We start from the raw sequence: 25,192 nt of genomic DNA on the forward strand, positions 1-25,192 counted from the left end.
GTAAATTGGAACATTTCGTCTTTATTTAGTGAAACAGTAAAAATGGCGGGAATTATTGGCGGAATCGGTGACTTCGACAACAGTGCAGAAACTTGGAATTCGTATGTTGAACGATTTGAATTATTCGTTGACTGTAACAGTATTAGTGACGACAAAAAGGTTAGTACGTTACTAACAGTCGTGGGTGTGAAAACGTACAGTTTGTTACGAGATTTATGTACGCCGGAAAAACCTTCAGTGAAAAAGTTCGATGAATTAGTGAAGTTAATTCAGGACCATTTGTACCCGAAGCCATCATTCATAGCTGAAAGGTACAAGTTCAGCAAAAGGAATCAGCAGGAAGGAGAATCAGTCGCAGAGTACATCGCCAGCCTCAAGAAGTTGTCTGCATACTGCGAGTTTGGCGCATCCCTCAACGACTATCTCAGAGACAGACTGGTGAGCGGCATCAGGAGTGAGTCGACCAAGCAGAGGCTGTTGGGAGAGACCACCCTAACCTTCGACCAGGCTGTGAAAATCGTCTGCTCAGTGGAAGCGGCGGAGAAGAATGCGGCGGCATTGACAGTGAACGGCGGCAGCCGGGTCCAGCGGATGGCAGCGCATCACCACCCACATGTGAGAGTCGGCGGCAGCGGTGGCAGCGCGAGCTACAACGCATGGCACGAAGTCAAGGTGCAGTGTACGTGCTGTGGGCAGTGTGGTCACTATAGGAAGCAGTGCAAATTGTTTGGTGTTGTGTGTCACAAATGTGGTAAAAGAAATCACATATCTAAGGTATGTCGATCTACTGAAATTAGTAAGTTACCAGACAATCAGCTTTCGAAAGTTAAGAAAGGTATATCTTATCAGTCTAATTTTCAAAACAAGAAAAACAAAGATTATAAGAAACATAATTTTGTAAATGATAGTTCAGAACTTACTGTCAGATTCAAATAATTCTAAGAATTATGTTCAGAGTGATGAAAATCTTGAGAGTTATGTCGAGGACATACAGAATTTATTTAAAGTAAATGAAACTCACGGTGAAAGAATTAGAGTTGACCCAATTAAGATTAAAGTCCTAGTGCAAGGTCGAGAAACCATATTTGAAGTTGATACTGGAGCTAGTGTCACAGTGTGTAGTGAGGATTTTTATGAAAATAATTTTAGTTCTTGTAAATTGTTAGAAAACGACCTAACTTTGAGTTCGTACACTAATGAACCTATTATACCTGTGGGCAAAGTTAATGTTGATGTTTGCTATGAGAAAATACATAAATGCTTAGATTTGTATGTGATTAGAGGAGGTTCACATCCTTTAATGGGTCGTGATTGGCTTAAAGTACTGGGAGTTGACATTTCGTTTAAAAATAACTTGTGTGTGTTATAAACAGACCTATAGATAACAAGGCTAATTTCGAGACAATGACGTCCGAGCTAACTAATCAATTTCCAGAAGTGTTCACTGAGAAACTAGGTCAGTATACAGGCGAACCAGTAAAACTAAATCTAAAAGAAAATGCTAGACCTAGGTATTTTAAGCCAAGACCGATACCATTCTCATTGAAAAGTAAGGTAGAAAAAGAACTACAACGCTTAGTTGATGAACAAGTGTTAATTCCAGTAAGCAGCTCGGAATGGGGAACGCCCATTGTACCAGTATTAAAAAAGAACAGTGAAATTAGGCTATGTGGAGACTTTAAAGTTACTCTAAATCAGTATCTAGAAGTAGACAAGTACCCTATACCTAGAATAGAAGATTTATTTGCAAATTTACAGCATGGAGAACGTTTCTCTAAAATAGATCTTAGTCAAGCCTATATGCAATTAAAGTTAGACAGTGAGTCACAAAAATTATGTACAATTAGCACGCATAAGGGTCTTTTCTCATATTGTAGAATGCCTTATGGAATCTCATCAGCCCCAGGCATATTTCAAAGAGTTATTGAACAATCTTTGCATAATTTAGAAGGCATATCAGTGTTCATGGATGATATTCTTATCACCGCACCTAATAACGAAACTCATGTAAGTAGGTTGCAAGAGGTTTGTAAACGCCTGAGTGAAAAAGGATTTACCGTAAAGAAAGATAAATGTACGTTCTTTGTAGACAAAATCGAGTATCTTGGTTTTAGTATCGATAAAGATGGACTGCATACCTCTGAATCTAAAATTAAAGCTATAAATCAAGCACCTGTACCTAAATCTGTCACTCAAGTCAAAGCTTTTATTGGCTTGGTAAATTATTATGGAAAGTTTATCAATAATTTGTCAACAATCTTGAGTCCGTTTTACAACTTGTTAAAAAAGGACGTGCCATTTGATTTTGATGAAAAATGTCTCAAATCATTTAGCCATGTCAAGGATGTTTTGACTAAAGCACCAGTTTTGGCGCATTATGATTCAAAGTTGCCTGTAAAACTAGCAGTAGACGCAAGCTCGACAGGGCTGGGCTGCGTACTTAGTATCATAACCCCTGAAGGCGTTGAGAAACCTATTGCATACCACTCTCGTACTTTATCACCAGCAGAATGTCAATATTCACAAATAGATAAGGAAGCTTTAGCAGTAGTATATGGAGTAAGGAAATTTCATCAATATTTGTATGGCCGAAAATTCACATTGTGTACTGATCACAAACCTTTAATTAGCATATTTGGACCGAAAAAGGGTTTACCTGTTTTCGCAGCAAGCCGATTACAAAGATACGCATTATTTTTAAGTGGATACAATTTTGATATACAGTATGTAAGGTCAGAAAAGCATGGTAACGCAGACGCATTATCACGCTTACCATTAAGCACTAAACACGTTGTAAATAATAACAATGAACCAAGGTGGAAAGGTACCTATTTACACTGTATCGCTGAAAGTTCAGTACCTTTAACTTTTGAAGATGTAAAAGCTGAAACCCAAAATGATCCTATTATAAAACAAATACATAACTATGTGATGTACGGATGGCCAAATTTTTTGTCAGGAGAGAATAGGGAATTGTTACCTTATTTCCAAAGGAAGGACGAGCTAACAGTTGAGCATGGCATTGTTATGTGGGGATATAAAATTGTTGTTCCTAACAAGTTGCGTAGCTACGTATTAAATGAGTTACACGCGAGTCACTTGGGAATTGTAAAAATGAAGTCAGTAGCAAGATCCTATATTTGGTGGCCAAATATAGATGAAAACATTGAAAGCCTAGCGAACAATTGCTCTTCCTGTCTTATGGAACGTTCTAGTCCTAGTAAGAGTAATCTACATGTTTGGCACTATCCATCTATGCCATGGGAAAGATTGCATATTGATTACTTGGGTCCTTTCAAAGATAAGATCTACTTGGTAGTAATTGATGCTTACACTAAGTGGTTGGAAGTATTTGAAGTAGGCTCTACTTCAGCTAAGCTAGCTATAGAAAAGTTAAGAGAACTATTTTCTAGATTTGGATTACCTGTCACTATCCATAGTGATAATGGACCACCATTTACCTCAGTTGAATTTAAAAATTTCATGCAACTTAATGGTATAAGACATACATTTTCACCAGCTTATCATCCTCAGTCTAATGGTCAGGCTGAGAACTCAGTTAAGTATGCTTAACGTAAAATAAGGTTGGCTTTTCAAGAAAATATTGATACTAAAGTAGCCTTGAATAGGATGTTATTTGATTACAGAAACTCCGTTCATAGTACTACTAACGAGACACCTGCCAAATTAATGTTCAATAGACCACTAAGATGCAGGCTAGATTTACTCAGACCTAATGTAGCCAGAACTGTGCAATTAAAACAGGACAAACAAAAAGAATATTTTGGCGGTAGAAAAACGAGAATTCTATTTCCCAATCAATCTGTATTAGTGAGAGATTATCGCTCTAAAGACAAATGGATAGAGGGCATTGTAATAAAACAGTTAAATAATGTGATGTATTCTGTTATGACAAAAACTGGTTTAATTTGGAGTAGACATATTGATCAGCTGATAGGACTACACAGTAGTATTGTTGACAGTGACAGTCAAATTCCACCATCTCAGGACCGTACAGTTGCGGAGCGTGAGACAGGCGCTCAGTGTCCGCCAACTCCAAGCCCAGTCAGAATTAGTAACACTGACCTCACTAGATCAGCTGGTCTCTCCCCCTCCTCACCGCATCATACCTCTCCATGTCACATCACTACCCCTCATTCTAGACCACGTCTTTCTCTACCCTCAGCTGTTCCTTCTCCTGTCACTAGAACAGCTGATCATACAAACAGATACCCAACTCGTATTAGGAAACCTGTAGAGAAATTAAACTTGTAAATAACTTACAGTACTTAAGGATGACATGTAATAATGATATGTGTTATTTATATTTAAATGTGTTATTATTATATACTTATTATTACACTTGTATTGTTTAATTTATCTATGACTTGTGTGAATTCAATTTATTTTGGAATTTGGAAGGGAGGAAATGTAATGTATTGAATTACAATAATAATTATAATAATAATTATTATACATATTATAAATTGTTACTGGCAAGTTAAAGCCACAGCCAAAGACCAACTGTATGATCGTATGATGCTGTGACGTCATATGGGGTGATCAGTTTGAATAAATGCCATTGGCTGTTCTCATCACGCCACCAGATCATACCACCACTACCACTTCCAGTGTCCTGCCCTTGTCTCTCTCTCAGTTACCCTCCAACCTTAACCGAGCACAGTCGATGATGTAAACTAATTCAGTCTTTTATTCCGATTCCCCGTAACCCGTACACAACAGGGTGGACACTCTATGTCTAGGGGGCTACAGGCAAAATATGGCAATGAAGAGAAAAGGGGCACTCCAGTCCTTACCAAACTGGCTGTCTTTGTGGTGGCTCGGAACATCCACCTGCTTGCTTTCGAAAGGAAGCGAGTATACAAGGGGAACGGTCTGATAACATACCATTAGGGACTGGCAGGTACAATGGCTGCTATAAAGCAGAGAACAAAAGACCAGGCTGATTAGAGACCTGAGAGAATGGGTAGAGTGACAACACGGGGAGGTGAACTTCCCAGTTCCTCACCTGTCACAGCAACTCTCGAGCATACCTGTTTAAGATGGTTAAGTTTGAAAGCTCAGAGAGTCACTACGGGGATGTGGATTACAATGATACCAACCACATATTCGTCTTCTGCAAACGGTGGGAAAATGAAAGAAGGAGACTCGAGATTGCCATAGGCCTAGTCTCACCGGACACCCATGTTTGGAAAATGTTAACTGATAGACAAACTTGGAATACTGTCTGCCTATGTAGAGGGGATGCTGAAAAATCAAGAAATTACAAGAAAGGCAATACAGCTCCGGTGTTGCCCAACTGACGGCTTGATACTGTAGGATCCCTCTCTTGGCTTAAGTAAACAACCTCTTAAAGTGATGTGGAAAGCAGTTTCAAGGGGGAGTGATGCCTGGGCCTGAGGAGTTTTCAGTGGTTGGAGTCCCACTCACCAGCGGAGTCCACTGATGGTGCCTTAATATTTTGTCCACTGTCGTAAAAAAGCTGCTCTCACAGGTGTTCTCAAGTCAGTACATGTTGGTAGTGTCAAGCCTTCTCCTTAAGTTGTCGGAAGTTGGAGACCCCGACTGATCCTCAAAATATATTAAAAATAAATATTGTTAAGGGTTTCGTTTCCAATTACACTCTCTAAAAGACTAAAGGAATGTGCCCGGGCCTACAGGCGGTACGTCGTGGTGGGCAGGACAGCCTGAAGGTGCTAAGTGTCATGAACTACGTGATTGAACACTGCCTGTCAAAGAGTAGCCTACCACTACAGTTGCATTCATCTTTATGTTTGTAGCATCATCTTATTATCCCCAAGAGATCATGCTTTTTAAGTAGAAAAGACGTATTATTAATGTTTTGTTAATATTTTATTAAAAATACAAATGAGTGACAAGTGGAAAACTAACTGGTTCCGGTAACTTAAAATTGCAAATGATAAGTGAGAAAAAAATACTAACCTTATAAAAATATTGATAGCTTTAGCTAAGCCTTTGATAAGTCAATTGAAATGTAGAAATAAGCTTGCTTCATTAATAAAACAGTATCACAGATAGAGTCAGATAATAACAAACTTAATTTCAATACAGCTCGAAATACGCATTACAAAACGTAAATGTGAGGTTAGAAAATCCCTAGGAACCCATGGCACAGTCTTCCAAGGGAAACTCTAAACAATACAGGAATGAGTCTCAATAATCCTAGAGAAGATGAAGGGAGTCACAATAAATTTATTGTCAGACAGCCAAGCAGCTCTTAAAGCTCTAAGTTCTTATACCTGTGAGTCGAAGACTGTGCTGGAATGCATGAACACATTGAAAAGGCTGGTAAGGGATGTTGGTATAGAAGGAACGACAAGACTGACAAGCTGACTAAAGCTTCTCTTCCAGAAATATTTAAACCAAGTGCTGTTTCTTGGTATATCTAAAAGCCAGTTAATGATGGAAATCAGATAGCGGGGAGATAATAACAAGAACAAGGTCTGGAAAAATGTACCAGGCAACAGACAAGCAAAACTGTTCATCAGGTACTTGTGAAAAAGAACCAAGCAAGTTCTCTCTCAGCAAGGAGGACCTAAGGTGCTTGGCAGGTCTCCTCAATGGATGTTGTGACCTCAAATATCATCAGCATAAGACAAGAAGAACTGAGAGCAACATATGCTGCCTCTACAAGGAGGGGCCAAAAACGGCAGCACATATTCTTTGCTCCCACTCATAAAAGTAGGCTCTCGTAAAAGGTTCAGCCACTTTGGGAAGATTATCTAGCTACCTAAAGAAATGGCAAGTGCGAACTCTGAAAATATTTTGTTCTTTTTCGAGACTATAAACCTTTTTTAGCAAAATTAGTGGGATCATATCACAATAGACCAAAATTAGTCGCAGTGATGAGCGGGTAGCAGTGACTAACGACTTCTCTTTATAATAACGTTGTCGATGGCCCTACTTGATGGGGCATTCATTCGTGTTGGTGAGTTCACGAACCATGTTAAACCAAAAAAAGATAAGATATCGTGAAGCCATTGGGTCAGGGGGTTAGCGTAACCCAGAATGTACATATTGAAGTCACCAATGATGATAAATTTCAATAATGTGCTGCACCCATATATATATATATATATATATGTATACAAGCGAATCTATATGAGTTGGCGAGCACTGCAGCAGCACAGCACAGAGGTGGTTGGTTAGGGAAGGGGTGGGTTAATCATCTCAAGGACACGTTATTTGTCCAGGCAGTCACTACAGCGTTGCCCAGTCACTCTTCTCCACGGGGGGAGAGGGTTGGTGCATTGTTCTGCTGTTGAATACAAACTACTTTGCTCAGTTATTTATATACATGTTATTATTCACAGAACCGTTTCGGTTGATTTAAGTTCAGTTAACTGGGATTTTCCTGTATTTACTTCTAAAGTAAAAGATGACATAATCAATGAGTGAAAAAAGCAAAGTATCACACTTTCATAGTGGACTCAATGCCTGGCGTGTCACATTGCTCAGCTGTCATTTATTTTGAGGTTTGTATGGGAAAATGGTAGTGCTTTAAACCCTTTATTTTGTTTTTGCCAAACACTGGACACAAATATCAGGACTTAGCTAATGCTGTTATGGCTATTCAAATTTCAAACCACATAGATTTAGGCAACTGTAGAAAACAAACATTTGATAACTCTAGCAATATGTCAGGTGTGTATAGTGGCTTACAAGCTAGAATAAAGAATAGGAACTCCAAAGCATTGTTTATTCCTTGTCTGACACATTCACTTAATCTAGTAAGTAGGTACAGTAAATGTGCTGCAAATTGTTGCCTGGAACCATATTCAACCTTGTTCCTATGTTAATTTTATGAGAGTATTTTTACTTAGTTTAAAACAGTTGATTACTAAAACGCACATGTGTTGGTGATGTAGTTATTATCAACGCATTAACCAAATTAATATTAGCTTATTTGTTTATAATGGTTCAAACTTATTTTTATTAAAATGAAATGCAAATAAATAAATTTATTAAGTACATATAGTGAAATATATAATTTAGTGCACACCTTGAGTAATTACTATAATTATTAGTAACCTAAACTACTGACTTGATAGCTCTAGCCGATATGTACTCCAGTTGTGGACAGATGGCAGCAATATGCTCCAGGACTTTCGAGGTGCAGCGACACAGATCTAACTTCACCAACGTATTTACCTGTCATTCAACATTTTGAACATTTATTTCATTCCTTTTAGAAAGAAAACCAGTTAAAATAGCAGCCTCTATGTTAATTTATACTTACAGGCTCAAAAAACTTATTATCTCACAACTTATATTAGACAACAAACAACATTGAAAACAAACAAGATATTCATTATTTAATTAAACAATAGTTCAAATAAATTATTATTACATAAACATATAAAAGACTACTTAACTAGAGTTAACTCTTTTATTGCCAACGTCAGTATATATATGGACTTTGTGAAAACTACCGGAAAATACCAACGCCCATACATACGGACGTTTGTGGTTAAAGTTCTCCTGCGATAATTTTTTTTTACATATTATAAATCTGTTGGTATACAAACAATCTGTTACGCTGAATCACGTGTGAAGGTTAAAATAAATTATAGAGAACAGATAAATTAACTTTATATTGGAATAAAGATAAAATATTAAATTGAAACAGTTACAAAAGAAATTCATATTTTATAAACCGTATTAACAAGATATTAAAATTTAAGCGTAGTAGTTTGTTCTGAGACTAGTGCAGAGGGTCATTTCCGTCAATCCCAATTCTCCTCCAACTTTGTTCTCTTTCTTTCCTTGTTGTTCAAACCAGTAACATCTATGATTATACAGGAATGGATTGATAAGTTTTAAACTTTATTTCTCAGTGATATAAAAGTGAATCAATGTACAGTTATTCAAATGCATAGTAAAATATGTTTCTTGTGAATTTAATTTTTTTTAAATCTGATGAACTCAGTAACCACGAGTTTAGTATTCATTTCTACAAATAAATTTACTGCAAAGTGAAATGACCCTTGATATTCTAAAGGTATGTTAAGTGGTGAGTATATAATAGGTGAATGCAACACCGGGCTGACACAAAACAATCAGTGAGGGGCAACACTGATCTTTCAAAAAGGGCCACAACTAATGTGAGGCCCAATAACTGATCTTGAACACAATAAATTGTTACCATTTTGTTATTACTGTTTTCTCAATAAAATAGAAATATGTAATGAGTTTCTACACATAATGTCTCAAATTTCATGTAGTGACTAATGGCTAACATGAAGATTATATGGCTTGAAGTACAGGAAACATTTATATCAGAGCAAATAGGGTTGGATTTAAAGACATATTTAAGCTAAGAACATGGTAGAACAAACCACTCACAGCGCAACCATGGAAAGTACTATCTTGTTTTAGTAATTCATAATTGTTTGCTTAGTATATCACTACTATTATGCCTGTAATAACTGACTCTCGGTAATTATAATTAATTTGTAACTATAATAATTGTAACTGTTGTAAAGTATAATTAAATAGTAAAAAGAGTGAATTTTGGTCCATTCCAATTACTTATCGTACATGAATTCAATAAAAAGAATAAAGATAAATAATTTAAAATTACATGTTTCCATTAATTTGGACAAGAAAACTTTAAAAATTACTTGGATAAATTTAAATACTAACATTTTTTAACTGAGCATTAAAGAGATATTATTTGATTTCTTTATATTGTACTAAAGGTTAAATAAAGATAAAATAATTAATAAAACTCCAACAAAAACAGCATAAACAAAACTAAACAAGTATTACAACACTTCCTATGTGCTCCTCTTTTCTGGTTCAATCAAATTAACTGTGAATCTAATCTGGTGGTAGCAGTTTGAGATGTTTTTTGTAACTGAAGAATTGAACTGTAGATAGATAACCTAATTATCAAATAATCATAGTTTTGTATCAATATATTGATTGCAGGTCGTTATTTTCTGTAATTAGATTCACGTACAATTTGTTAATTGTAATGACTTTACAGTGTTTATTGAAAATGTTTAAAAAGAAAGTGGTATGGAAAAAATGAAAAGAATTAGAAGCCACAACAATGAAAGATCATTAAATGTATGACAGTATGAACAACAATAGCAGTGATAACAACATTGGCCATAACCTAAAAATGTTATTGAAGGGCTGTGAAAAATTGAGTAAATAATGCTAATACTTTTCTTTTTCTTTTTTTTTTTTGAAGGCCGCTTTGATTTATCTACCAACAAGAATGATCAATATTAGGTCTGTATTATTTATAGAAAGTTATATAAAGTTTTGAGCAAAGATCACCTGTTTTCTAGTTTGAACCAAAGAAAATATTCAGTCCTGGGTCCAATGAACTGAGTTATGTTTTCAGTCTCAAATGAGTTAATGCCTTTCAGGGTTCTTCCAATGTGTTAAATATTAAATTTGTAGTTATACTAATAATGTTCGTAATAATACACTTATAATATATTTATTTTATGACATGTATTATAACTAGACAGTTACTGTACAGTGCGGACCATGGTGCTCAGCATGTAGGAGAAGTAGTGCAAGAGAGATAGTGAATATCACCTTCCATAATTCAATTATGTGCAGTATGTTCAAAATATAACTTTCATATTCGGCTGTCTTACTTTAATCACAATAGAATGTAAACAATGCAAAAATCATCAAAAGACGTTTTAAATGAAAAAAAAGCTTATGATTTTGTTTGTTGATTCCATAAAATGACACAATTAAGTATTAATGTGTATGCGCATTAAGTATTAATGCGCATGCACAAACTAGGTGCTATTATTATAATCTGTTACCTGTATTGCATTGATGGGCACCAACTTTAGCACCATTGATGATGTACTAATGTTGGAACATTTTCCTAAGAAGGCATCAAATCCTTTAGTGCTGTCAAAGTTGATCAGCTCCAGATGGTTCAGAGATGGTAACTTGCTGATGGTCTGCATGATGGCATTTGTGGGGCAGTCCTGTTGTCCCTGCAAAGTACATTCAATTTAAAAATCTAAGCATATAACTTGTTTAAATTAGATTTTTTGACAAAAACCATGTTTTCCATCTAAGTATTGGTCATTGGTTAAAAATAATTCAATCTTTTGAAAAACGTTTCACAAGAAATTTTGTAACATTTCACCATTAAGGGACATCTTACTAAATTACGCTTTGCCTAACGATCAGGATTACTAATCAAAGGGTTAATACCAACATCTAGAAATACCTCTCCTTTGCGTAAGTAACAAAGCTGGTTTGAATAAATAGCTTAGAAAACTGCTATTTCATACCTTCTTGAGGCGAAGCCGTTTGAGATTAGTGAGCTGTGAGAAGCCCTGTATCACATGTGTCTCTGTCACATTGATCATTTCCCCCAGCTCTAGAGACTCCAGCTGAGTCATCTTGCCTACCACCTCCAGAACCTCCGACATGTTCTTCACTGTCATCAGTGACTGCAACAATCAATTCATTTTCTTGTGTATTTGTGAGTAAAATACCTTGTATTTATACAAAATATAATACTAACCACCCGTTATGTTTCAAGGATTTGAATATAGAAGGAACGGAGAAGGGAGTGGTAAATACATTTAGGAAAGTTCTAACGAGACACAAACTTGCTTTGGTCCCCGAGAATTTTCCTGAAAGGTGTTTCTTGGAGGAGGAGACCTCAGAGCTGCAGGGACGGATCCTTGACGAGTTTTCTCAGCAGAGGGTGTGTGTCTGCAGTTCAAAAGGTGCTTTCCTGAAAGGGGTCTGGCCCCGGAGCTGAGGGTTAGTGACTCTAAGGGGCAAGTATGGTCAGTGGGGACTATATAGACGTCATAAGATCTATCAATCGGTCCTGTGGCCGGGCAGAACTCTGCATTGGCAAACAAAATGCTGAAATTTTGGTGTCTGACTGAAAGGTTATTGGAGATGTCCACATGGGAGGTTCCAGGACGATGGTGATGTTGGTTGATGAACAGTCTGCAGCGACTCTTTAAAGTGAGGAACTGGAGGATATTCATTGGTGTAGAGCAGGTCCAGCTGAGGAAGCGGGGGGTATAGCAGCTGATCATGAGGGTCAAGGTTGTAATATACTACTACTATTATTACTTTAAATAAATAGTTAAACTTAATTTGTATTCTGATAATTATAACTAGAAATAATAAATAACTCAGTATGATACAAATGTGAACTTTAATGATGATAAATTAATTGACATACAAGTTTGAATTTTGAAACAAGATGGAGGATACAATAATGGTAAATTTGTTTAAATACAGTTCTTAAATTTTAGGGCAGGGTGGTCGTGCTGGCTTAATGAAATAGAAATATTAGGTATTGTTTTAATAAAAGATATTGTAATTTTGAAAAATAATTGTTGTTAAATTTTAATTATATTAATTTTGAATTATTAGCCAAATCGAATGTTCCTGGGGTTTACGTTCTTCCAATGAATCACTATTAAACTTAAAAGGAATTTTCTCACCCAATATCTGTCTTCTGCTTCTTTGTACTTCAGCGATAATAAGAATTTAATAAAGTAACCTTTCAAATACTGCTGAATAAATGTAACCAGTTTCTTTATTTAAAATAATAATCTTGCTTCACTTCTTCCAGATCCCTCTCTCCTCTCCACCTTTCAAATCTCTGCTCTCTTCACTCTTCAACAATCATCCCTGCACACTGTATCACTGACTTTAGTTCAATTTATAACTTTTGAATTTTATATGTAATAAGGTGAATTTTGATTAATTTTGATATATTTAATTTTGTATTTATTATTGTTTGTATTAAAATTTGAGACAATTTATAATTAATTATTCCTTAATTATTATTACTAATAAATTTCTAAATTAAATTAAGTATTGAAATGAATGTGAGATGGGTGTATGAAATGAGTCATTACAAGGTCCTTCAGGTCAATCTGCAGCACAGTAAAAGGACTTTAGCTGTGTTCTGCAGATGCTTTTTAGCATATGATTTTTCAAGTGGCCCTGTTGGATAAAATATCAGGGCTTTCCATGACAGGGGTCAAAATTGTCAGTGCCCAGGTTAATAATGCCAGAGCTTGTATTGTTGTAAGGCCTTACTCACAGACAGGGTGGTTATTACCATTCTTATAGGAGCAAGTGTCAGGGCAAGGACTACGAGGGGCTGTCCTCTTTGTGGTATCCTTTCTCCTCTCTTGTTCAACCTAGTTGTGGACAACCTGCTCATGTTTTTGAACAGTAGTAGTGTCTTTTCAAAGGGTACGCAGATGACATTGTGATTCTTATGAGTGGCAAGTTCAACAAGTCAAGAAACTGACCAATGCTGCTCTGAACATGGTGGGGAACTGGTGTGATTGGATGAGCCTTATTGTCAACTCCACCAAGGCTGTTGTAGTTGCCTTTACTAGGAGGTTTCAGTTGGAGGGTATTGGTCCATCCCTACTGAAAGGCTCTTTCATTGAGTTAAAGTACCTGGGCGTGATCCTTGATAGGGTCCTAAACTGGGGACCCCATCTAAAAAAGGTTATCGCTAGAGGGAAATGGTCTTTAATGCAATGCAGATGTGTGATAGATGGGTCTTGGGGACGTAAGCCAAGGCTTTTGTATTGGCTTTATGTCTCCATTGTCACACCTGCACTAATGTTTGGGGCTGGTGTCTGGTGGCCAAAAACGTAGGCCAAGTTGGCGGTAGCTGGTCTGACTGGCATCCAAAGGGTGGCTTGCCTTGCTATCACTGGGACTTTTCCAAGTGCGCCGGGTGCACCTTTAGACTGTTGCCTCATCCTTGCCCCATGGACATTGTCATTTGGGATATGGCCAGGAGGAGTGCCTACTGTCTCCAGCAGGTGGGCCTTGGGTTGCAGCAGTGGGCACTGCAGAATTAGCATCCTGATTCAAGGGAATGCTCTGCATATGATCTCTGATCAGATGTCACAAAGATTTTCCTTTGACAAACCATTTAAGATTGTTATACCTCCTAGGTACGTTTGATCGGAGGGAAGGAAACCCCCTCCACCAGTGGAGCTTGAATGGTTTACAGATGGATCTAAAACAAAAAGTGGTACAGGCACTGGAATTGTGGGGTGAGACCATGTAGGAAGCTGATGGTCCCTATGGGTCTGTATCCCACAGTCTTTCAGGCAGAAGTAGTAGCCATTATGAAGTGTGCTCGTGAGAATCTTCTTCTACAGTATAGGAATAGACAACCAACATTGAGGACGGTAATGTGCTCAATTCCAAATCTGTCTGGGTTTGCTAACGAGTCATTTCTTCCGTTGCCAGAATCAACAATGTGACTGTTTGTTGGGTTCCTGGTCATGAGAGGATCCCTACGTGGGAATGAGCAGAATGGTTCTAGTCGCTTTCCTCTAAGGTGGCGTCTGACCTTCTTTCACTAAGTAGAACAATGTCTTCTCGGGTTATGGGTTTGTTTACGTAGCTGAGGGAGCATCTTTACAGGGTAGGCATGCTTTGAGAGGATCCACTCTGTAAAATGTGTGATAAACTGGAGGAAACTGCTGAACACCTGCTCGTTGATTGTCCTGCAAAAGCAAGGGAGAGATATGCCATCTTTGTTAATTTGGACAGGGGGTGGTGAAATTCTCCAGGAGGACCTGATAGGTTGTTTTCGGCGGTTTGTGGAACTGCTGAAACTGTAGACTGGTAGGCCTCATGGTGTGCTTCCAGGGTGCACAAAAGGCCCTTGAGGCTTAAGTGGATGGCAATGGACTGCCCCATATATGATGAAGAAATATTGTATTATTTTTACGACAATATAGGAGGGAACAGACTTTTAAATCTCATTATTGAGATATTCTGTAAAAAAATATGTGGTAGGGACACTTGATTATGTTTTCCGAATTTGAAAAATGCTCAAATGTGAATAGTATAAAGCGTAAAATTTAATTTTTTTAAATTACAATGGATACTAAATAGTACATACCATGAAAGATATCCTTAAAATAAATATTTTTGTATTTAAAGATTTTGTTTACCCCTAAAAGTTCAAAAATAGCAACCTAAAAATTAGATTTCATATCCTGCACTAAGAGGAAGGTGAAATTGAGCTAAAGTCAACATTCACAGAATTCACAAAATCAACATTATTTTAACTTAGTAGTGCTGATTTTTGTTTTGTTACAGAACTCAATTTATTGGATAAAAATTATTTAGTTTTGACAAGTCCAAACAATAGCTAGCTTGTCCCTCGCCAAAACTACAGGGGCCTGTCCGAACAGTTACACTACGAAACAGCAGTGCTCTATTATTTTACTTGTCATGTGCTACAATCTTGCCACAAATAACTGAAACTTTTCAAACATGTTCTAAATTAGGTATATTTACTTACTGTTGCCTCAGTTTGGCCTGCAAATGTGGAACTACTATGTGGATAGCGTCAGTGAAATACATAAATACTGACTCTTAAAGTGAATGTTCTTTCTAAGTGATTGTGTATTATTTCTTTTTACAATAATTCAAACAATATTTGAATTAATCTGTTTGTTTAGGCTACAATTTTTGAATTTATATATATACAAAAACTTTAAATACAAAATAGTTTTTTTTTAGAAGATATTTCATGATGTGTGTACCACATTTTACACTGTTATTTTAAATTTAGTGTTTTACGCTTTTTAGTATTTTTTATGTTTGAGTATTTATAAAATTTTGAAAATCCAATTAAGCCCCTACCACACATATTTCCTGAAAGAGTACCTCAGTAATAATAAGTTTGGAAAATTTGGTACCTTCTATTATTATAGTAAGAATAACGCAATACTTAATTTAAAAGGCCTTTAAAGAAATTTGGCACACTCGGTAAATAGATGAAATTGAGTTTGGTAGCACTGGCTGCTACTGAAATTTGGTGTTTATTTGGTCTCGTTATTTTATTGGGTTTTAAACTGTTCGTACTAGCTGTACAGTGTTTTGGCCATTGGCAACGCTATTTACGGGTACTGACGTTCAACCGGTTGTATCTCGCTCTGTGAAGCACGAACTGTAAGTAAATTAATGTGCTGTGCTAACCTGCTGTGGAGATCGACCTCGTGTTGAGGTTCTGATATCTGGGACTGACGGACGAGCTCCGACGTCACAGATCTGCAGGCTGCCAATCTGTCCGGTTGAGCCATAAATTTACCTGTTTGGGTTGCGGGTACTGACTCTGAAGGCGCTTGCCGTTTTCGGCGAACACCAGATCGTCGTTGCCGCTTTTCGCCTGCAATTCTCCTGCTGCTATTTGCACTACACACAAGTCACAGCGGTATCACTGGAGCTGCAGGCGCCGCGCGATATCTGCAACTGCTGCTGCCCGCTACAGAGGTGGACTGCAACTGGCTCATCGGGATTGTTTCATCGCTTCGACTGCTTATGGAGATTTCGGCTCTGGACTTTTTATTATGCTGTTGTATATGTTGTAATATAATTAATGTACTTGTAAATAATTTCCTGTCCTGTTCTGTGTATATAAGATTGTTAAATTAAATACTGTTTTTATTCGTATTATAGTATCACAATGGTAATGACAAGAAGTCAGTATCAATGCAATGCCCTACATGATGATAGCATGGAAGGGTTGATTATAAATCTTAGTTCCCAAATTAATTCTTTGACAGCAAATTATCCTGATCTAGACTTAAATGATCTGGTATCTACTATTGGGCTGCTAATGCAAAGGACTGATCATCTAAATTCAGAAATTGTTTCTCAGCGTGAAGTGTTAGAATCTTCTCATTGTGAAATACAGTCATTAAAGACAAAACTTGAAATTCAACAGGAACTAACGGCTAAAGAAATAAATAATTCATTCAAAATTCAGGATGAAGTGGATGAAGAAGTTGTTAGTTTTAAAAATAAAATAAGTAACTTGGAAAAAAGGCTTCAAGATTATGTAACTCAATGTCGAGACGCTGAATCAGCAACGAATTTAGCTTTAAGTGATTTAAAAAATGCAAGAGAAAGAAATTTTCAGCTGTCAGAAAAAAACATTAACTTAAGTAATGCCGTAGCTCTTGCAAATAGTAAAATTGTTGTTCTTAGTGATAAGGTAGCATGTTTGGAGAGCAATACAGAAACATCGTGGAACAGGAACTTGTGGACTGATGACAACACCTTAAACTCATATTTCGATGCTATGTCATCAAGTGTAACAAATAAGGATGAGATAATATTTTTAGGACCCTCTCAAACACATCTGTTAAAACTCTGCGATCCAGTGGATGCTCCTGCCATCTTTGAACAAATTTGCCCTCCCATGTTAAAGTTTGCATTTTGTTGTTTGAGTAACTCTGTAAGCCCAAATCAGGACTCTGGTTCTCATTGGAGCCTGTTATTTTGTGACCTGGAGGAATGTAAAGCTTTCCATTTTGACTCGCTAGCAGGCTCAAATGCTCTTACTGCTCAAACGATGGCCAAAGTGTTCAATATTGGTAAAGACAAAGTTCTAGAAATGCCATGTTTCCAACAGAGCAACTCATTTGAGTGTGGACTTAACGTTTTAGTTAATGCTAAGCAGATTTTACAATTTTATTGCCTAGACAACTCACATTTATGTAAATTTGAAGAGTGGTGGGGGTTACGCAGGCACACTCGTCTGACCTGCCCTGAAAATGAATCAGTTCCTAGTGTTCCTTCTGAACAAATGAGTGACTCAAAAAAATTTGTCAAGAACTCACAAAACAAGTTTCAGGAAAAAAAAGTTAGTGAAAATTGGACCTCTGTTAGGTCTAAGAAACGCGGTAAAAGGCGGGTGTGGTTGGGTACTCCGAATGTAGTTTGTAGGAATAGGTTTCAAGTACTTAGTACAACTGTGAACAATACCGTTACGGAACCATCTTTCGGAAAAAATGAAAATGTGCAAGCATGTGAAGTGTCTGACTTGCAGAACAACTCTAATCTAAGAAAGCGTAAGACTAGAAATAGAAAACATTTGACACGCTTAAATGCTGGGGCCGCTGGCTGCTCCTGGGGTGTTCGTGACAGCATGGGTACTGAAGTTGGCAGTAAGAAAGAGAAATGTAACGCTACAGATATTGTTACCCCACTAGAAACTAATAATGTCGTGACTACTGACCAGTTAAGTTTAAAGAATGTTCTAGTTGTGGGTGACTCAATGATCCGTCATGTAGGACCTGGTTTGTTAGAGAAAGGAGCCTTTCTGGAATGTTATCCAGGCGCTCGAATCCGTGACTTAAAGAGAGTATTGTTAAGCTATGTTAGCTACAGTCTTGATATAATTCATATCCATGTTGGCACGAACGACCTGGGATGGGGTTACAGGGGAGGTCCAGGATACAACGGTGGCCATGGTAAGCGCGAGGCCCTCCATGACATGGCTGATTTGCTGTTTACTGCAAAAACTCATTTTCCAAATTCCAAAATATATGTAAACAGCATAATAATTCGCTCTGACATTGGTTATAAAGCTCTCTACGATTTCAACACACAACTTGATCTGATGTGTAACAATTTTGGGGTCATGTTCGTGGAGGCCAACTGTTGGGTGGCGCGGAGACATCTCGCCCGCGATGGGAGGCATCTCAATCGAAAGGGTGTGGCGCGTCTGGCTTCCTTGTTTGGAGCGGTGATCCCGGCGGCACTGCGTTTGATGGGGAGGTCGGCGGCTACGACTTCCCAGGTGGATCCTCTGACCCTGGGGTTGGATCCGGAACTGAGCCCTCTACCATCCCAGGAGGGAGGTTTGGGACCGGCTTCCCCAGGGGTGTCGGGAAACGGACTGGTGAGAACCTGTGTGTTGCGCATTTGAATATGCGCTCACTTAATACGGGTTTTGATGAGATGTCTGCACTGACAACTGATTTCGGTTTTGATATTTTCGGCGTCACAGAGTCTTGGCTTAGTCCAAGTACCCCCTCTGACCATTACGAGATACCTGGTTACACTCTCCTGAGAGCTGACCGAGCAGTTGGCACTGGAGGTGGCGTCGCTCTCTACATTAAACAGGGGATGGTCTTTGAGCGGATCCAAATAACGAGTGTTGATCCAGGCATAGAACTGATTTCCTTGATACTCAAGATTAGAGGGGTTAAACTCTGTGTAGCCGTAGTGTACAGACCACCGCATGTGAGCTACACTTGTCTCGGCTCTTTGTTTCAGACACTTTTTGTAGACATTGCAATTGAGGTTGACTCAGTTGTATGCTTAGGAGACCTCAATATAGATTTGTTGTCAAATTCCTGCCATGAAACCAAATATCTCCGTCGCCTCCTAAAACTCTATAACAGCGTGCAACACATAACAGAACCGACACGAGTAACTGCCAGATCTGCTACGTTGATTGATCACATAATAACTAATAAAGCAATGCAGTTAGAGAGGTGTGACGTTATTGATGCTACAACTATAACGGATTACAGAAAAATGAACATCACTGATCATAAACTCATTTACTGTACATTGAAACTGAAGAGAGAGAAATGTATCGCCAGATTTGTGACATACAGAGATTTTTCAAAGTTTAATATAACTGACGCAATTGCAATGCTACAGAATGTTAAATGGGAAGCAGCCAAAGATATGAATAATACGGAGGACATAAACGCTTTTGTAACCTCCAAGATCATAGATATTTATGATGCACAGGCACCTCTTGTTACAAAAAGAGTGACAAAGAAAAAAGCCCCCTGGAGAAATGAGGAAGTGATCATGTTAACAAAATTGAAGAATAAACTAAGGAGCAAATTTGCAAAGAGTAGGCAGGAGTTTGAGTGGACGGAGTATAAAAAAGCGAGAAATAGATTGAATGGGGCTATAAGAAACGCAAAAAAGAACTTCTTCGCAGATAAACTGGCAGACTGTAAGGATCCAAGAGCTTTTTGGAGGTGTCTGAAGCAAAGCGATATTGTTGGTAAAAAGAATAATAATCTCCCCCCAAAAGCATTTAAGGTCAGTGAAATGAATGAGTACTTTGTAAATATGGGATCATTCTATCAAGTGAACGAAGATCTGATAAGTTCATACAACCAAGAGATATACAATGGCGAAAAAAAGAGTTTTGAATTCAAAGAAGTATCAGAGTATGAAGTAAGATCGGTAATAAATGAAATAACCTCTAGAGCCGTTGGAGTGGACAAGTTAAGCATTGCAATGATAAAAGCCGTCAGTCCATATGCCATCGAAGCTATAACTCACTTAATGAATACGTCATTGAAAAAAGGTGAGTTCCCACAGTCATGGAAAAAAAGTATAGTTCATCCATTGTCTAAAAAACATAATCCCTCAAATGTCAGTGAACTAAGACCAATTTCAGTCTTGCCAGCGATGTCCAAGGTACTCGAAAAATTAGCAATTCGCCAGATTGTCGAATACCTTAATTATGAAAATTTGCTTCCAAAATTGCAATCAGGGTTCAGAAAGAACCACAGCACTTGCACTGCATTGCTGAATATGTTTGCAGATGTTTTTGGGTCGAGGGACGCCGGCAGGTGTAGCTCTATAATCATGCTTGATTATTCGCAGGCATTTGATTCCATAAGCCATAGTTTGCTCCTTGCGAAATTGAAGCACTTCGGCTTCCATGAGAGTGCAATTGTCTGGTTCAAGTCTTACTTGGAAAAAAGACTGCAGGTGACGAAGCTGGGTACCGATATCTCACCTCCCCTTGAGAAATTAAGGGGAGTGCCGCAGGGGAGCTGTCTGGGGCCCATTTTGTTCACCCTTTACACTGCAGATCTGTCCAACTGTGTAAGTCACTGCAAGGTGCATGCCTATGCTGATGACTGTCAATTGCATTTTTCTTATGAGTCAGATTCCATTAACCAAGTTTTCGCAGGGGTAAACTCTGATCTGGAGAGAATAGATGATTGGTCACGGAAGCATGGTCTCAAGTTGAACGCTGAAAAATGCATGATTCTTCATATTGCCCCGCCAACTGTCTGTCAAAAAATCCTGCTTGGAGATATGCACGTTAAACTTGGTGACAAAATGTTGATGGTGAGTGATACTGTCAAGACTTTGGGAGTGGTGCTTGACAGGGGCCTCACATTCTCAGATCACATCACTCATGTTTCCCAGTTGGCTTTAGGAAGGCTGCGAGGTCTGTACAGGTACCGATCAATACTGCCAGAATCTGCTAAGCTGCAGCTGGTCCAGTCATTAGTTTTGTCAGTGCTCTATTACTGTTTTCCTGCATACGGCAACAGCATTACCAGGGAGGAAATGTCCCGATTGCAGAGGCTGCAGAACACCGCAGTGCGCTTCGTTTACAACATTCGTAGACGGGAGCGTATATCTGCCTATCGTGAGGCTGCCGGTCTTTTGCCAACTGATGCCGTGTGTAGGATGCAGACTTGCAACCTCATCCACCGGGTCTTGGTACAGCAGGAGCCTCAGTACCTGGTGGAAAGACTCGTTGCTCGTGGGGGGGTGGCTCTGCGAAGCACCCGGCAGGATGCGCTACTCCATTTTCCAAAGGTCAGACTAGAGGTGGGTAGAAAAGGGTTTTCTTATTTTGGCCCTACTCTTTATAATGACCTCCCTTGGGACCTCAAACAAATGGGCATCCTAGCATTTAAGTCTAGAGTAAAATCTCATTTTATGAATACGTCTTAATTATATTTTTTGTTACCATTTATGTGCACCATGAAAATAATGTGTAGTTTTTAATTTTAAGTTTGACTTGAGTTACTCTGTAAAACAGTTGTACACTGAGAGACGCTTGAAATAAAGGCATTTTTATTTATTTATTTATTTATTTATAGAGTATAAGATAATTACTTTTTATTTACACAAAATTGTTTGGTATAATGAGACTTTTATATCTCAAAGGGCCGGATAAAATTGTATTTATTTTTGTCTAAGTGTGCAATTAGCTTTAAAAGGTTCATGTTAATTTGCTTAGTATATGAAATAAAATTTCTCAAGTTATTATAGAAAGAAAAAAAATTGAGACTGTTTTTTTAAGACTTTTAAAAGATATTATTCATATAAATATGTATAAAAAAAACAAAACAGATTCACCATCACAGATTCGATTTCAAAAACTTACAAAAAGCAGAAAAAAAAATAGTTTAAAAAAAGATTGATATTATAATTATTAAAGTTATCTTTCAATTGCTGTAAACAACGTTCTGATTTAACATATAACGTGCAATTCAACAAATGAACAGAGTTTATGTGCAGATCTCAAATTGCACTATCATCCTCCTCACACAGAAAAAGCCGTCTAACACATCAGCATGCAGAACAAAATGGTATTTGGTTGTAATGACGATCAATTTAGGAGAGATAAGATAGTCCTGGTCATATCCCATCTAGTGAGGTGTTAGAGCGAAACCCTTGTGAAGCTTTTTTAGATATAATCAGCAGTCATGTAATGTCAGCGTAAGCACAAACCCTATAAATAATTTAAATATTTTTCATTTTATGGACGTGTAAATTATGTAGATGATTTTAAGGATTGTTTTCAAAAATTAATTCAAATTCCAGATATTATTTACCTCTCTGAACTTAGAACTCAGCACACAATAATTTTACCCTAAGGAATAGAATAATTGGTTCTAAACAAATGGTATTTTATTTAACACTGGAAAATCTCAAACAGTCATTTTTCACCCTAATTATAGCAATAGTTTTAAATCTAACACCTCCTCCCTTGATGCAACATTTAACGAAAGAAAAACTATAACTTTTTTAGGAGTTCACATTGACGGAAGTCTCACTTGAAGACAGCATGTTCTATCATTACCAAATAAACTTAGTAAGGCATATTAACTGATTTCTTTTCTGTCCTCAAAAGTAGATACAAAAACTGTTAACAGTTTACTATGCATATTTATATTCTTACTGAACATATGGCATCGAATTCTGGGGTGATTCAGTTGAACTAAAAAGCTTTTCATAATTAAAAAAATATAATCCGTAAAATAAACTATATTAAGTATGACGCATCCTGCAAGCCCAGTTTTAGAGACTTAAAATTGCTTACTCTTCCATCAATTTATATATACCAGACATTAATTATTATCAAGAAAAACGTAGCAAATTTTAATTCATTCTCAAATATATACAATTATTCCACCAGACACAATAGTACTCTTATTTATCCTTTATAATAATTTGTTAAATGATGTCAAATTAGGGAATTGATTGGAGGTTTAGAATAAAAAAGTGCATGGCTATTTGCTGGAAAAGTGTTTCTACAATGTAAATTAATTCTTGAATGAAAAGCAATAAGTTTTTAATAATTATTTAAACTGTGCATCTTTGTTCAAGTTATGTTCGGGATTTTTTTTGTTTGCTCTCAATTTTTATATTTAATGCTTAGTGTTTAATATTTTATGTTTAAATCTTATTACTATATGTTATTTATACAAGTTATACTTTATTTAAATGAATGTGTAATATTCAATGTTTAATGTTTAAATTTTAATCTATATGTCTTATCTATACAATTTATATCAATTTATTTACATTTCAAATTATGTTAGGTATTTTTAAGAAATTGACATGTCATCCACCATAAGGTAATTAATTACTTTACATGGTGTTATGTGGCAACAAGAAAAAAATTTTAAAAACTAATAAATAAGAGGTGGGTGGGAACAATGAATGGAGTGCATGTGTTGTCTGATGTTTAGTTAACAGTGGAATACGTATTACCACCAGTTTTATGGAGTCTGTGATCGAGGAGAAAAAATCTGTGATAGCAAGATGTGTCATCATATGTGTATGTAGTTATTATTGATGCATGCCATAATATGTATCACACAACTCGTGTTTACATTTTAAAATATCTCTCATAGTTTTAACATAATCCTTCATAAACTCAAAAAAGTTATACTCGAAGTACTACTTATAAGTACAAAGAAATTGTTAGAAATATCCATAGATCATAAACTTTAGTATTGGAGTTAATAATAGAGAGTTAATTGAAAGAGAATGAGTAAAATATACATTTTGTATACAAAATTACTCACCAGGTGCTTTAATTTAGTGAAATTCATAAGTACAGACACATTGATTACTGTTATCCCTTCCAGGCCTTTGATATTCAGTTCTATCAAATTTTGACAATTTCCTAAGTTTGTCATATTAATTTGGCTGTTCCTGAAACAGAAAAAAAGGAAAATGTGATTAGTATTAAGCCAAAACCTGAAGAACAGAGAATCATATTGGTGTATTACATATAAATTACAATTAATACTATCATAATACAAATACATCAGCAAGTTATCTGAGTTTTTAATACATTGACTGCTGCAGTGTATCTATCTTCTATTTCGGGTGTTCTTACTCGTTACATGTGACGTACAGCAGTGAAGGTACCTTCCTCACATAGGTGGGTCTTTCCACCTATTGAACTGATATGATTAAGTGCAAAAATGATGAAGTAATTTTAAAAGTTTTTGAAACATTTGAAATTGAAAAGCTGCAAATTTTACTGTTTGAATAAAAAACAAACTAGGAGAGATGCAGTACTCGATATTGTTACAAATATTAGCAAAGACAACATTGAATGTCAGGTTATTGAGCCGCATTTGTCAGATCATACAGGAGTGCTTGCAAAACTGTGTGGTATATATTTTTAGGCCTAAAAATCCAGTTTGTATATGTACAAATATTAGGGACTTGCAACTGTATTCTATGTCAGATGTAGAAGAATATAACAAGTATTTTATTCATATTTTGAAAAATTCTTTTAAAAAATACTGCAAAATTAGACAGGTTGAGGTAAAAAATTTGAACAGGCCAAAAATCAAGTGGTTTACACCAGAATTGAAAAATATGAAGAAATTTGTAATTTTATTTAATGACAAATACAAAATTCATAGGGGGACATTAGATGAAAGTAAACACAAAAAAGCATATTTGGAAGCTTATGAATAAGTATTTTATTATTCCAAAAGAAATTACTAAAACAAAATAGTTTTAGAAAAACATACTAATGAAAACTTAATTTCCAATAAATGTAAAGCCATTTGGAACATTATTAACACTTAATCAAATAATTGTAATGGCTGTAACAAATCTAGACAAGGTAGTGTTATTGATTCCAATACATTTAATGAATATTTTGTTAATTTAGTAAGTAAGTTGGATTTAAGTAGTTATAACAAAAATGTATCTAACGATTACACTATTAATCATGTAATAGAATATGTCATAAACTGATTTGAGGGTAAAAAACATTTTAACTGGAAAAGAATTAGACAAGCCAAGATTTTAA

At 36.6% G+C, this 25,192-nt stretch overlaps 1 protein-coding gene across 1 annotated transcript in view; it reads right to left on the minus strand.

Annotated features, from left to right (window-relative positions):
• Nucleotides 1–25,192, minus strand: part of LOC124357690 — a 59,410-nt gene that overhangs the window by 10,723 nt on the left and 23,495 nt on the right. Inside the window, exons 4-7 of the mRNA XM_046809681.1 lie at nucleotides 23,943–24,072; nucleotides 11,322–11,483; nucleotides 10,839–11,018; nucleotides 8,087–8,193 (exon numbers count right to left, since the gene is read on the minus strand). Of these exons, the coding sequence (XP_046665637.1) occupies nucleotides 8,087–8,193; nucleotides 10,839–11,018; nucleotides 11,322–11,483; nucleotides 23,943–24,072 (579 nt within the window). The remainder of the gene's footprint in view (nucleotides 1–8,086; nucleotides 8,194–10,838; nucleotides 11,019–11,321; nucleotides 11,484–23,942; nucleotides 24,073–25,192) is intronic.

Source organism: Homalodisca vitripennis, chromosome 3 (assembly GCF_021130785.1).
Source record: "Homalodisca vitripennis isolate AUS2020 chromosome 3, UT_GWSS_2.1, whole genome shotgun sequence".
NCBI lineage: Eukaryota > Metazoa > Arthropoda > Insecta > Hemiptera > Cicadellidae > Homalodisca > Homalodisca vitripennis.